Source organism: Telopea speciosissima, chromosome 1 (genome assembly GCF_018873765.1).
Source record: "Telopea speciosissima isolate NSW1024214 ecotype Mountain lineage chromosome 1, Tspe_v1, whole genome shotgun sequence".
Taxonomy (NCBI): Eukaryota; Viridiplantae; Streptophyta; class Magnoliopsida; order Proteales; family Proteaceae; genus Telopea; species Telopea speciosissima.
The window spans coordinates 20,477,641-20,491,594 of record NC_057916.1 but is presented as its reverse complement, the minus strand read 5'-3'; the positions used below and the strand labels follow the sequence as shown (position 1 = coordinate 20,491,594).

General features: G+C 38.1%; 2 protein-coding genes across 2 annotated transcripts; both read right to left on the bottom strand.

The window, feature by feature from the left end:
- Positions 1–515: 515 nt before the first annotated feature.
- Positions 516–4,349, bottom strand: LOC122663967 (uncharacterized protein At2g39795, mitochondrial-like). Its single transcript, XM_043859640.1, has 3 exons — positions 4,029–4,349; positions 893–1,236; positions 516–787 (listed from the first exon to the last, which is right to left on the bottom strand). The coding sequence occupies exons 1-3, from the start codon at positions 4,296–4,298 to the stop codon at positions 628–630; spliced, it is 774 nt and encodes a 257-aa protein (XP_043715575.1). The 5' UTR covers positions 4,299–4,349; the 3' UTR covers positions 516–627.
- A 2,671-nt stretch (positions 4,350–7,020) lies between these two features.
- On the bottom strand, positions 7,021–13,564 carry LOC122663946 (rhodanese-like domain-containing protein 7). Its single transcript, XM_043859622.1, has 5 exons — positions 13,098–13,564; positions 12,000–12,251; positions 11,757–11,855; positions 10,529–10,804; positions 7,021–7,533 (listed from the first exon to the last, which is right to left on the bottom strand). The coding sequence occupies exons 1-5, from the start codon at positions 13,521–13,523 to the stop codon at positions 7,156–7,158; spliced, it is 1,431 nt and encodes a 476-aa protein (XP_043715557.1). The 5' UTR covers positions 13,524–13,564; the 3' UTR covers positions 7,021–7,155.
- Between the last annotated feature and the right edge of the window lie 390 nt (positions 13,565–13,954).

Here is a 13,954-nt window from a genome sequence, read left to right as displayed (position 1 = left end):
TAGTAAGAAAATTTCCCAAAATTTCACATCAACAGCAATCAAACTGATTCGAGTCTATTTCCAATATAAATTCAAAATTTGTTCATGTTCCCTAAACTCATAAAGGTGAGTCATCGATAATCTATGTGCAAGAGAATAGTACTAAAACTCGCGAAATTTCAATCGAGATATTGAATATTTTGAGCATCTCGACCTATCTGAAACGAAATGCAAGCCCAATATGAAAAAATACAATATTTCAAATATTTCAGAAATTTCGATGAAATTTTGATCATCTCGTTTCAAAATTTTAGGAAATCTCGGTAATTTCGGTCATCTTGTTTCGAAAATTTCGGAAATCTCTGTCATTTTTGACATTTTACACCCACAAAAAAATACCATATTTCGACGAAATTTTGGTATCTCGAAAATTTCGGTCAGACCGAAACATCGAAACGAAACAAGATTTAGTACCCACTCTCCCAAATCATTTTGGGTTACACCTCAACAACCAAAGCTTGTGCAATGAGTAGAACTATGAGTAAATGACTGGATCGGTGATTCTTATCATGAAAGTTCAAACAGCAAAAAGAAATGGTACAAAACAAAAAGCATTCAACTGTTCAATTTCACTGACAGTAACTATTTTTACTTCTCGATGAACTTCTTTAGGTTCTTTAACCACATCAAGTACTCTCTACTATCCTTGTTGATCATATACTCATGCAAGAAGTTGGTAGTGCTGGGTTTGATCCCTCTGATCTCCAAATACTTGTGGAAAGCCTTTTGCAGGTTCTCATCCAAATCCCTAGGAACAAGGATAAACGCAATTTAAAAAGAATAATGGTGGAGATATACAGCTGGTGGTAATCAACCAAAGGCTAATTTTGAAATAATGAAACATGAAACTTACATGAAGTCCGGCCCCTCATAGGCAATCTGATCTTCGGAAGCTTCTGGTTCCTTGACAGACAAGCTATCAATTGTAATCTCATCTGGGTAAGCAGTGCAACCAAACTCCAAACAGAGCTTATTTCCTTTGGAAACACTTATAACCAGTGGGATGCTGGATTGGTTACTCTTCTCGCTATCATCATCATCATCGTCATTGTCATTGCCAACATCACCAGTAACAAGATCGGGCATGTGAACTTCAACTTTGATGACTTCACCCTGGTATTCTCTTTTTAGTGATATGGTTTGCTGTCCTGGGTTGTCTTGGATTTCAAAAGGGAACCCATCAGGCTTCTCTTCAACCTATAGGGAAAAGGGAAGGAAAATAATTTTACAAAAATGCTTTTCTGAGAGAAAATAACAAGAATTGTTCATAAATTCACATATAAAGGTCTTAGTGTATCTCAGTTATGCCAACATTATCTAACAGAGAGAGTATCATGATGACTAGTAATAACAGCACTGATGCCCCTACTGTCTTGTTATGTCTTGAATTTCTAATCCTTAACAGATGACTAGCAAGCAAACTATAGTCATATTTGATATATTTCATTTGCATCTGAAACCAACCGAGCATAAATTTATGAAGACACATCATAGGATTGATGACAACACAAAAGTAGAGGAAAATATAAATAAAAACAGAAAGTAAAAGCACAAAGAAAAAGTTCTCCTAAACAAGGAGTTTAGACTAGGACAGCTGCTGCATTATCTATGGTGCTTGACCTAGTTATTTAGTTCACAGCTATACTTATGCCACATGGCATTACCTATGGTGGTTGGCTTGGAATTTAAGACACATTCCCCAGACTCCAAAATGTTTGGCAAGGAGACATCAAAGAAGAACCCAACCCATGGTAGGATTCAATAATTTTTAAGTGCAAAAGGGTTGTCAGAACTTTATGTGCCCTGTGGCTCAGTCATTACAACTCAAGGTTTCCAGGATTTTAAGAACCTGGAAAATGAATGATAATGGATTCTGTAAACTAACTTTATGAAACAGAAATTTGGTGGGGGTAGACTAATGCTCTTCAGTCTAGAAGATTCTTCATGAAATGATTAAATACTCTTACCATAATTTTGTGGGGTAGATTAATCCTAATTTTTTTTTTCATGAAATCACAACACCCTAATGCAGTGATAAATGGGAAGTAGTCAGTAAGTAGGGTCACGACAATGAAAAATCCAAGTGCATTATTGTGGCGGAAATATGCAATGGTCTTAATGGCACAAGAAATAAGATGCAAAGTAAACACACAAAAGACAAGACGATTTTATATGGTTCGGCTTTTAGCCTACATCAATGAATGAAGATTACGAAAAGATTCTACTAACATATATAGGATAATACAAGAGAACATTTCTCACTAACCCAACCCCCCCTCCCCCATGCATCCAATAAACTCTCTCTATCTTTGCTCACAGGAATTGCACAAGAGCAAAGGAATTTTTCTCTCTATCTCTGAACTGTCCTCTCCTCTCGATTATATAGAGGTGCCAAGAGAGATCAGTCAAATATGGGTCCCACTCAGCCATCAAGATTGACTTACGTGTACACATTTCCACAACTACGGTTGACTTCGTATCCCCTCCGCTGCTTTCTACTTAGTACGTGGTTGAAATTGTTTTGCGCCACATAAACAAGTTGACAATGAATGATGTGTTCTCCTTTTTCTTCAAAGCTGTAGCGTCCCTTTTAAAGTCGAGACATGTCAATGTTCTGCATTACTTATGAACTAAGAGATGCAACTTCCACAAGCCCCTTGTATTTAGAAAGAGATTTTTGCATTCTCGGATGACACAATAACTCACCAAAATAGGTGAATTTACAAGAGCAAAATACTCTCATATGACATGAAAAATACAAAAGGAAATTACAACACCTCTACTTCTCTTGACGGGCACAAATTTACTACAGCAAAATACTCTCATATGACATGAAAAATACAAAAGGAAATTACAGCACCTCTACTTCTCTTGACGGCCACTACCCCAATATGAAGAACACTCCATGAAGAGTTTATATACTTCTCTTGTACTTCACCTGGTTTACTCACAATATAACCACGTCCACAGGTGAAGACTGTCCAAAGAAAAAATTCCCCTAAACAAGGAGTTTAGAGTAGAACAGCGGTTATATGATTTATGGTGCTTGACCGCCTTATTTAATCCACGGTTATACTTTTTCTACATGGCATTACCTAAGGTGGTTGGTTTGGAATTTAAGGCACATCATAACACAGACAATAGAACTTCCCAAGCACCAAAATTTTTGGCAAGGTGACATCAAAGAAGTACCCAACCCATGCTAGGATCCATAACTTTCAAGTGCAAAGGGTTGTCAAAATATGGTGCCCCGTGGCTCAGCCATTACAACTCAAGATTTCCAGGATTTTGAAGAACCTGGAAAATGAATGATAATGGATTCTGCAAACTAACTATGCAGAAATTTTGCGGGGGTAGTTTGACTATTGCTCTTCAGTCTAAAATAATTTAGATGAAATGACAAAGGGAAAATACCCTAGGCATAAATTTGTGGGGTAGATAAATCCTTCCCAGCCTAAAATATTTCTTTTTTTCATTAAATGAGTAATCACGCTATTACAGTGATAATGGGAAGTGGAAGGTAAATAGGGTCACGACAATGGAAAATCCAAGTGCATTACTAATGCATTACACAGAACTATTGGGGAACCAACTCGAGGGCTTGAGCGAAATAGACTACGAAATAACAATCTAAAATGTAGAAAACCAACATTTAATTTGGTTTTCTCTTCTACTTGTGTTTAGTTCAAACTGATTTCATAACTTGTAGAATTTTGGCCTGAATTCCTATATATTCATAAACAAACAATGGGGAACTTCACAGGAGTGCAAAATGGGCAATCACAGTATAATAGAACCGAAGAAACAAGCAAACAAAGATCAATCCCTATTCAGCTTTCCATTTAAACACCCCCCCCCCAACGTTCACTCAAGATTTTAAAAATCAAATAAAATCAAATAAAAGGGAATTAGGGGAGAAGGGAAACAAAGACCCACAAACGACAATCAATCGAGAAAGATAAGGAAAACAATAGAAAGTAGTAACAAACCCTGTCGTGATCGTCTGATTCCTCGGCACACTTTATCTCCGATTCGATGGTTTTTAGTAGACTCTCGTCGGAACTGGACCTCTTAGCGACCGAAGAGAAATTGAAGAAGGTTGGAAGAAATGTCCTTCGACAGAGCTCCTGGGAGACAACGATGTTCTTCAAGGAATTGAATAGGATATCATGATGTGTTCTCTGAGTCCCAACGACGGCACGCACTGCAAGAGGCGCTACTGATGAAGCGGCTCTCCGGATGATAGTAGAGAACACCATTTGGTTGATTGATGGTAGAGACGACGGAGCTTCGTTTTCAGGCTCTCACTTCTTTTATAGGGTTTTAGGAGATTTTAGAGCTTAGAGAGGTTCTCTACTAGGGTTTTAGACTTTTTTTTTTTTTTTTAAAATCTGATCTACTAGGGTTTTAGGGTCTCTTTGGTATCATAATCTTAGGGAAAATTATCACCTCAATTTTGTTTGCCCGGCAATTTTCTCAATTTACTCTAATAGAAGGAGGTGGATTTCACTCGGGGTAGTGTGTTCCGGCAGGGGGTAGGGTGATCATTTCAACCCCCCTATTAGATGAAATTGAAAAAATTGGGGAGATAAAAATCCCTTACAATGTGTCCAAGGGAGTTAGAATTAGAAGTTCTTAGTGGAATAAGTAAAGGGTGTCAAATGGCCGGCTTGGTCTGATTTCGGTTGGTCTAAATATGCATCAGTACAAATCGAATCGTTAAAGTAAAACTCGGTTTCAATTTGACTACGGGTTTTTATTGGGTTGGCCTTATGATCTCTTATGGGTACCTAATTAGATTGGTACCGGTTTGATTTCTGATGTTTTAACAATAATAATAATTTTTAGTGTGTTTTATGATAGATCCTAAAAGATGTTCAAAATTGCATTTCTATGTTACATTCAGTTTTGAACATTTTTCAGGGCCTATCAAGGCAAATATTAATTTCAAGAAGAGTGGTGTTATATATAGTACGCATGTGGGGGAAAGGATTAAAGATTCGGTGAGGAACACTTTAATTGATGGGAATGCTATTTATCTTGGAACTCCTATCGTTGTAAATAAGACACTTATGAGGAAAAGTCTTACACAAATGGTAGAGAGAAAATTAGGGAGTTCGCGAATTTCGTTTCTATGGCAAACAAGTAGACCTGTGTTGATTAAGTCGATTTTAGCTTTTATATCAACTTATTGGATGGATTTTAATTCTCTCCAATTCCTAAAAGTGTACAATTACGACAGTGTTAGGTGGAGATGTCGACACTTGACAGCTCAGACATCCAACGATCCAAGCACAACAAAAGTCAATGAACTAATCTTTGTTTTATTTATGTTAATGAGTTATTCATAATAAAGAATGAGATATTAACTTAATTTTTCCTCACTTTTCTAATGAGGTGGCTAAGGCCATTGTACAACTCCCTTGAAGTACTAATCCTTTTGAGTAGTCTTGTCCTTTGGTACAACTAGAACTTTTACTACAAAAATTGCAATTCGATGATTACTAAAAAATTGGTCCAATCATAGTTTTTTAAGTTCTAATATGAAGCTCTAGAATTGTGTTTGGCATTTGAAAATCCTTCCAAAATTTAAGATGTTTTTAAGAAAAGTGTTAGTTGGGCTGTGTCGGTTAAGAGTAGACTTTCAAAATTTGTTAATGTGAATCCTTTTTGTGGTTTTTTTTAAAAAGAAGTTAGAAATGGAACGGCATGTTTTTTTATCATGTTAGTTTTCCAGAAGAATTTTGGTTACTGGACCTTTGGGTCTAAGATCTGAATTTCTTCTCCTAGTTAATGAATAATTATCTCATTAACATTCGAATATAAAGGATTGGGAATTATTTGTGAAGGTACACAAAATCCATCAAGATATGGAATCTTATAAATCCATCCAAATTGAAATACTACTACAGTTCCCAATTTTCCAACATTTGTCGAAAGTTTGGAATCATTTTCTTAAAACTTGTCCAGATCCATGATCCATGATCCATTCTTATCTTAGGCAGATGGATCCAAAATAGTCGTAGGAGGGAAATACCTCACTTTCAAATTTTTTTGTCCATAGAACAAAGGGTTAAGTAAATAATCTCCACACTAAATTTAAAAGAAAGGCTTTATTATGAATACAGATGTGAAACTCAACTCCTAAACATCCCCCTCTCACACAAAATGATTTACATGGTTCACCCAAGATAGCTTATGTCTATGGCAGAACGATCAACCAAAGTTTTCACTATTCTAATGATGAAATTACAAACCTTCATACACATCTCCTTGCGAGGCACAAAACTACCACCAACATGAACGTCTCAAAAAAAAAAAAAAATGATCCAAAATGAACAATACTTCCTAGACTAAACTGAGATTAGGCTTCACCAATAACAAACTGACTAAGAAATAGTAGACCAACTTTTCTGATCCAAAGGAGTACCTTTCCAAAGCTCGGGAAACAAAATAAAACCCAACAACTGAACACAAATTCTCGTGATTTAACTAGTAATTTACCACCCAAAAAAATAAGATTAAAGAAATAAAGTCCTTCTGCACCTTCCTTGACCAAGCACAAAGTATATCTCAAGAAAACCAAGCCAATGCAGCAACAAGAATAGACCAAAGGTACAAAACCCCCATACCTACACTAAGAGTAGATGAATCTTCAAGTCATAAAATGCACAAAGGAAACATATTCAGATTTTGATCGATTTCCTGGATGTCAAATCCTTTTGTTGAGTGGGGGAAAAAAACCCATCTCCTCCTTCCTTGAAACGAAAGGACGTAGATACCACCAAGATACTAACTGCATTTCTGGTTCCTTGGGAAGTTGGCAGAGGACAGAATGCAATATGACAATCCTATAATGGGATAATCACAAGGAATGCACATGGATTAATCCCACAACATATGACCATAATATGTAGAAGGACACAATGGATAGCACAAAATATGAAACATCAAGTTCTAAACCCTGCTGTTTACCAGGCAACCAAAATTCAATTGTTATTAAATACAGTAAATATATAATAACTAGACTAACACCATATGCTAAGACCCGCCGGCAACCAAAAAAGTGAAAAAAATCATGATTTGCTTGAAAACTCAAATTTCACACCCTCAGTGCTAGATTGAATTTGAAAATACAGAAGACTTTCTACTATTACCATCTGTGGTTGTCAATGGCCGGCGGCCCTTGTCAGGACCGCCAATAATACCCCAATTCTCAAACTGCCGTTGTCGTGCTCTTGCCCTCTCTTTCTCTTCTTCAGACTTGGTTGAGAAACAATATGGGCATGAAACTCCATATTCCCACTCTGGAGCCTCCATGTCTGCATCATTCACTGGCTGCTTACACCCATAGCACAGCTGGAAAGTTCCTTGAATCAATCCATGCTCAACTGAGACTCGCTTGTCAAAAACAAAACACTCACCCTCCCATAGACTCTCTGACTTTGGGACTTCCTCCATATATTTCAGAATACCACCTTCCAAATGATAAACCTGGTAAAATAATCAAAAATCAAACAAAACCAATGGAGTGACACAATGTTAGTTATTGTCAATGGTGTCAATTACCAAACAGAAATGATTATTATTAACTTTTTTGGGTTAGGGTTTTTTTTTTTGCGGGGGGGGGGGGGGGAGTGTAAAGAATCTATCCTACATAAATTAAATGAGATTAGCATAAGGGAGGTTTTCCTAGGTTAGTCACTTGAAGAAGCTTCTCCAAGTGGGTTAGGAGTCTGTGACATGACCGCTTAGTTGGCAGTGAAATTTTGGAGGAGTCTGCGACATGACAGCTTAGTTAATTTAAATTAGCTGATAAATAACAGCCTCATTATTATTGTAAAGTGTTATTAGGTGTTACCACTATTCTAAGGGTATCTTTGGTAGTATATAGTGACTTATGGTTGGTATTGTAATAGTTGGTTTACGTTATGTCCTTGGTTGTAATACACTTTTAGTTTACTACTTATAATACACTATGGGTATCAACAAGGTATTCTATTCCTAGCCAAGACTCTTCTTCTTCTTCTTCTTCTTCTCAAGAAAAAATGCTCATAGAGGCCAGTTTCTGACCGATCGATTTGACGATTGTAGATCGGATGATTTTGACTCAAGCGAAAGCGAAAGCTGAAAAGCTAAGAAAAGAACAGTTCAAGCGAAAGGGGCTTTCTCAGGGACAAGCTCAAGCCAGGCATCACCCTTCATCTACCACCTTCACTCAGCCTACTGTATAGAGGCCTAGCCTGTCATCTACCTTTCCAATTGCTATTTTCTTGTATGTATGCATCAAAAAGGGGCTTCCCTTCTCATTCTTGTCTTGCTACTGTGACTGTGGCAGCTATTGCTTGCTGCCGAGCACCTGTATCCTTCGTCTTCTTTCCTAAGGTACCCTGCTTACGCGATTCGAATGACCCATCATATCATCAGAAGAAACTGAAAATACCAAAAAGTTCGAATTCACAGCTAATAACATTGATTCAATTGGCATTGACATAATAGGAATATTTCATCTATTAAGGAGGATTCCCCGAATACCTGAAATAGAGATGATCATAGAAAATGTGAAATATTTGATAGGATCCTTTTCGGGAACGTGGAGAATGCATTTCATTCAAAGTGAGATGCTCCAGAGAAAAGAAAAAGAACGTGGGTAAGAATCGACAAGGAATCCAGGAAATCGCGAAGGAAAAAAAAGCATGACGAGAAAACTGGCTGCAAAGTTTCCTCGTGCGAGCGATGTCTTCCTTGCCTTCGGCAACCTTCGGGACGCTACCTCACATTGTCTGACTACAACCTTCTCGATCAACGAGGTTTCTTGCAATGCTGAATTCGGGCCTATTGTACCCCCACCCACCTCAGTTTCTCGGCATGTGTCTGAAATTCAGGCTAACAAATCCCGATACATCGGCCTGAGAATTTCAGGGACATGGAACTTGCTTAGGCAGTTCGCCAAGGAAATCAGAGAAATTTGTTGGGAATGGAAATCCCAGAACACACCTGAGGTCATACATAGGACAGATGAGAATCAAGAATTACAGTGAGCAGCAGATGGGGCAAGCTTTCCAGTTAACCCTTTCAGGCTCTCTTGTTTTCTCTCCTCTCATCTTTCTCCCTTTGATTCTCCTTCTTCTTCCCATCTTTGGTTGCTGCTTTCAAAGGGCAGGCCTTGGTGCAACGGTAAAGATTGCTCCATTGTGACCAAGTGGTCACGGGTTCAAGTCTGGAAACAGCCTCTTTGTGAAAGCAGGGGAAAGGCTGCGTACATTATGACTCTCCCCAAGTGGCGGGAGCCTCATGCACTCGGTACGCTCTTTTTAATAACATCTAACAATATTTTCAGTAACCAAACTAGCTCCTTGGTTTATAACTAATCCTTATATCTTTTAACCAATATTTTCCAATATATTATTAGCTATAAGAAGAAACATAATGTGTGTTTGTGTGTGGTGTGTTCACCATTTCCTTTTAACCCTTTTGCCCACTGTTTTAAACTAGTAAGGAGAAAATAAATTCTGATATTCTCATAAATCCAGACAGGCTACATCTTTTCGGTGCCTTTTTACATGCTAGCCACTTTTCCTTTCCCCCTTTTCTTTCTGATTCCTTACCATCCACTATGGAATCTATTCGCTTAGTTTTTGAGACCATCCAACTAAGTTCAGACTATGCTCATTACAATCACCATAAATCAGTGTAAGAGAGCCAAGACCATCAAATATAACTTGCTTTTGACATTATGTGCAATGTTTTAAGGGAATACACAAGCATAACATATTCCTTTGTCCATCTTTTCAGTTAGCATGTTGTGTATCTTTTCTAATAAGTCATAATGCATGTGTTCATATAAGTTATCGTAACTTTTTACTTCCCCTCCCAACCCTTGTCCCCACCCTGAGGAACAATGTTAGCCACACCACCAGTTAAGACACAGCAAGATATTTATTTTGAGGAGTCATCTGCCAGCACAAACAAGTAGAAGGTGGATCGTTTGATGTGGTATGGGAATTTGCAACGGAGGCCGTTGAGCACACCAGCAAGGAGTGAAGCTTGATATATTGAAAAGGACTTAAATATGCAGGATCACAAGGCATCACAAGGGTGAAATGGACCAGTTTCACTAGAAATAGTTAGGTGGTTAATGGAGGAGAGCTACTGATGTATTGACATCATCTGGTTTCAATGTTCCATTGTTTTGTAAGGATAAAATCATAGTAGCGTAGTACATTTTACTACTGTATTATTAAAGCATGTCCCAGTTGCACAAATCCCCGACTTAATAACATGAGAATTAGCCACACAAGTTTGTCTGGAAGTTAGGAGAGAATACGATATGGACTACCCAGATAGGTAATTTAGTTGACAAAGGTAGTCCTAATAGGGTTAGTAATAGAGATGGATAAATATTAGTCTTAATTTTCTTTGGCCCAGTTTATGCAAAATATATTAAAAAAAAAGGTATCGGCCAAAATAATGCTAAGTTGAGACATACCTCTTTGAAACCTTTGCTTAGGAGAAAGCTTGAAGCTTTTTCACATCGAATTCCACCAGTGCAGTACATTGCGACCCGGGTTGGCATTCTTTGTCCTTGAATTTCTGTTCTTTCTTTGGAGCTGTCATTTGAACCATCAACCTCTTCTGGTCCAGCAAGCTCGAACTGATCATCCACCCATGATGGGAACGTCCGGAATGCTGTGGTGCATGGATCAATTGCTCCTTTAAACTTGCCTATTCGAGTCTCATAAGTATTGCGCACATCAATCACCACCTGAAGTGTTAAAAGAAGTAGTAAAGAAAATGGGGTCAAGAAACTAACAACCTACATCTTAGAATATTTTGAATGTTATGTCAGGAACTTTTTCCTAATACTCTTTCTAGACTGACCAGTACCATGATCGTGTATAAACATCCACAGATCCTAACCCACAACTTAATATGTCAACCCAAGCAATTACTTAGGCAAACAAACAAACAAATTGAATTATCTTAACTCTTAAACACCCAAGCTACTCTAGCAGTCACTCAAAACTGGAAACTGTGGCCATGTCTGATTTTGTTATTCTGAAGACTAGATGGTCTGTACCCGACCTAAGCATAGTGTCCATGTCATGTTCTGATGAAATACCACATAGATTCCTCATGAAACATTCAGCCTTTAGCAATATATCTGGAGGACTTGGACTACCAAGTTGGAATGGATTAAGATTAAGAGATCTAGCATAATTAAAAAGCATCATTGGATAATCCACATGCACTAAGATTATCCATCTTTCCTCTCTGTGCATAACGTGAAAGAAAAAGATCTTTGCCTGTTTTATATTTCATGGAAGAGTCAGACATTACCAATGTCATGGACAGTGTTCAGCTGACAAACAGCTACATTATAGATAGGCACAGCCAGATACTTTGGTGTGTAAAAACCATCCTTTTTTCTCCAATAAGCATAATTAATTCCCCTAAAAAATGTTTTCCTTTTTTGCAACCCACAAATAAATCTTAACCTGGAGTATAAAATAAAAGAGAGAAACTCTGTCTACAGCTTGGGAGTCCAAGCACAAGATATGTCTGGTATGAAAAACCATGAATAAAGATGAGTCCGCAAGAAATGAATTTGATTTAAAACACAATAATATGATTGGAATCAATTGAAATGAATTAACCAGTAAAAGAAAGGTTGACCAATGCAACAGGTGATCCCAGTCAAAATTCTAATTACTTACTGTATCTGGATCCCTAATCAATGTATTCCAATCCCTTGGATTCACATACTTTCCAACTCTTTCAATAGGTGACACAGTAGGCATTCCAAGAGAAACAATCTGCTCAAACATAAAACAATAACATAATACCCACAAAAAAATATTAGAGAAGGTAAGCCACAATAAATGGTTCCTGGGAAAGGGAAAAAATCATGAAATTCAAACAAACGACTAGGACATAAAGGAGTGCCATTAGTAGAGTACCTCTTTCTTCACCTTGACCCTCACATGATCCCATCGAAAGGGTGCATCTTCCCCAGCTCCAAGAGGTGAACTGCTAGTATGCCCATGATGGATGGCTTCATCTTCTGGACTCACAGGTGACTCCACCTGTCTTAGGCCCTTTAGACGGTTATCTGCTTGAATGAATCCAAGAACCCGTTCCACCGATTCACGGGTTCCGCATATGCTCCCATTGATACCTTCAGGTGCCAGAATAATACCACCTGAAACACGCTGAACAGGATCAGCTTGTGAGGATCAAATAGCACGTGGATCTAAAAACCCAAGTCAGAACAACTGAACAACACATTCACACATATATGCAGAATATGTTCCCATCAGACACCAAAAAAATCTTAAAGCAGCAATAACACTACATGCTCTTAACACATAAAAATAACAACCAGATACATCATTATAATCCAAAGTTTGATCAATATGTTGATATCAGAAAGCAATGGTCCTTCTCACTGAAATTGTTTTCATTGACATATCCCCAGAATCCATTTAAAAATCGAACCATAATCACCTTGAGGTTTACACCCCTTTATTCTAGTCTCGTCCACTTGAAATTCCTCTAGTTTTACGTCATAGTGCAATCAGTGACGAGACTAATGAGGGAAAGCAATTAGCTCAGGAGACTAAAAAGAATACTACGTTTCAACATTACCTTTCCTCTCTTAGACTATATTACTCTCCAAAGAAACTAAATTTTACCAGCTCTTTACATCCGTGATACGAGTAGTAACCAGCAAATACTGGAGCTTCAATTTACGAAATCAAAATTTCCCCACTGTAACACAATAAATCTTCAGCAAACTTCTTAATCTTATCCACCTCTCCCAATGGCAATGACGTCCCTTTTTGTGTGTGTGTGTGTGTGTGTGCAAGGGGGAGTGGGTTAGTCGTGTAAGCTGAATTTTTGCCTTAAAGCATCAACGCGAGCCTAAAATGCCCAGATTTTCACGACAAGTTTCAAAGTTCAAATTCAAAATTATATAGAAATAGAGGAAAATCGATAAGACGATAAGAACTTAAAATTTGGAGGGTAGGAAAGAAAATTGGATGTGAGAGACTCACAACTTCCTCGCAGAGCTCCTTCAAGGGCTTGCGCATATCAGCATGGTCGGCAAAATCAGCAAACTTGTAGAAGGAAACCACAACGAGTGATTTTTGAATGGAGTCCTCCATTTCATGTTGTTGTTGGTTTCTCAACTCGGAGGTGCTCGAAATGGGTATGGAAGAACTGCGATTAAGACTCCTGGAGAAGCATCTGGAGACATTGGCGTTTCTATGAAGGGTTTCGGCTGGATTCGGATGCGAAATCTTTAAGTTGGAGAAGAAAGGATGATGAGCAGTCTCTTGGGTCTCGGAGGAGTTGGCCGACATGGTGCGAGAGAAAGAAAAACTAGGGCTTGATCCAACTTTCGAGGATAAGCAAGAGGAGAGCATTCTCCGTGCGACGACTGAAACTGTTCTGCACCTCAACAATGGCGACGATTGCATCTACAACTCTCTCTCTCTTACTCCCCTTATCTCTCTGGCCAAAAGTCTCAGAACTGACGCAGTGACGCCCCCGAATTATGAAGAAGATAATACTTCACAGTAAGAAATGCTTGTGGCACTCTTCCAACATCGGAAACAAACCCCCGGACCAGAGCAAAGAGCGTAAGCCTTGAACAATTGAGTGGAGTCCAGCAGACCTTGGGAACATTTTGGCTGTTGAATAGAGGGGGTATAGGATTTTTTCCTATACCCCCTCTATTTTCCTATACGTATCAAATACCGATCAGTACATTTATTCATATGATATTAAATCGAATCTATTTGGTATTGTTTGGTACAGGTATTCAGGACGGTATGGTGCATTTTCAGTGTTTTGTCCATATCGATGTCGTACTAAATATCGATTCGGTACAAGTATCTCATACCAATAA

Excerpts from the sequence above, each read along its gene's own strand:
- LOC122663967 (XM_043859640.1), bottom strand. The coding sequence starts at position 4,298 with ATGGTGTTCTCTACTATCATCCGGAGAGCCGCTTCATCAGTAGCGCCT. Across the intron at positions 1,237-4,028 it reads AATCAGACGATCACGACAGG|GTTGAAGAGAAGCCTGATGG; the intron begins GTTTGTTACTAC and ends TTTTCCCTATAG. Across the intron at positions 788-892 it reads TATGAGGGGCCGGACTTCAT|GGATTTGGATGAGAACCTGC; the intron begins GTAAGTTTCATG and ends CCTTGTTCCTAG.
- LOC122663946 (XM_043859622.1), bottom strand. The coding sequence starts at position 13,523 with ATGCAATCGTCGCCATTGTTGAGGTGCAGAACAGTTTCAGTCGTCGCA. Across the intron at positions 11,856-11,999 it reads GGGTCAAGGTGAAGAAAGAG|ATTGTTTCTCTTGGAATGCC; the intron begins GTACTCTACTAA and ends ATGTTTGAGCAG. Across the intron at positions 10,805-11,756 it reads TGATTAGGGATCCAGATACA|GTGGTGATTGATGTGCGCAA; the intron begins GTAAGTAATTAG and ends TTAACACTTCAG.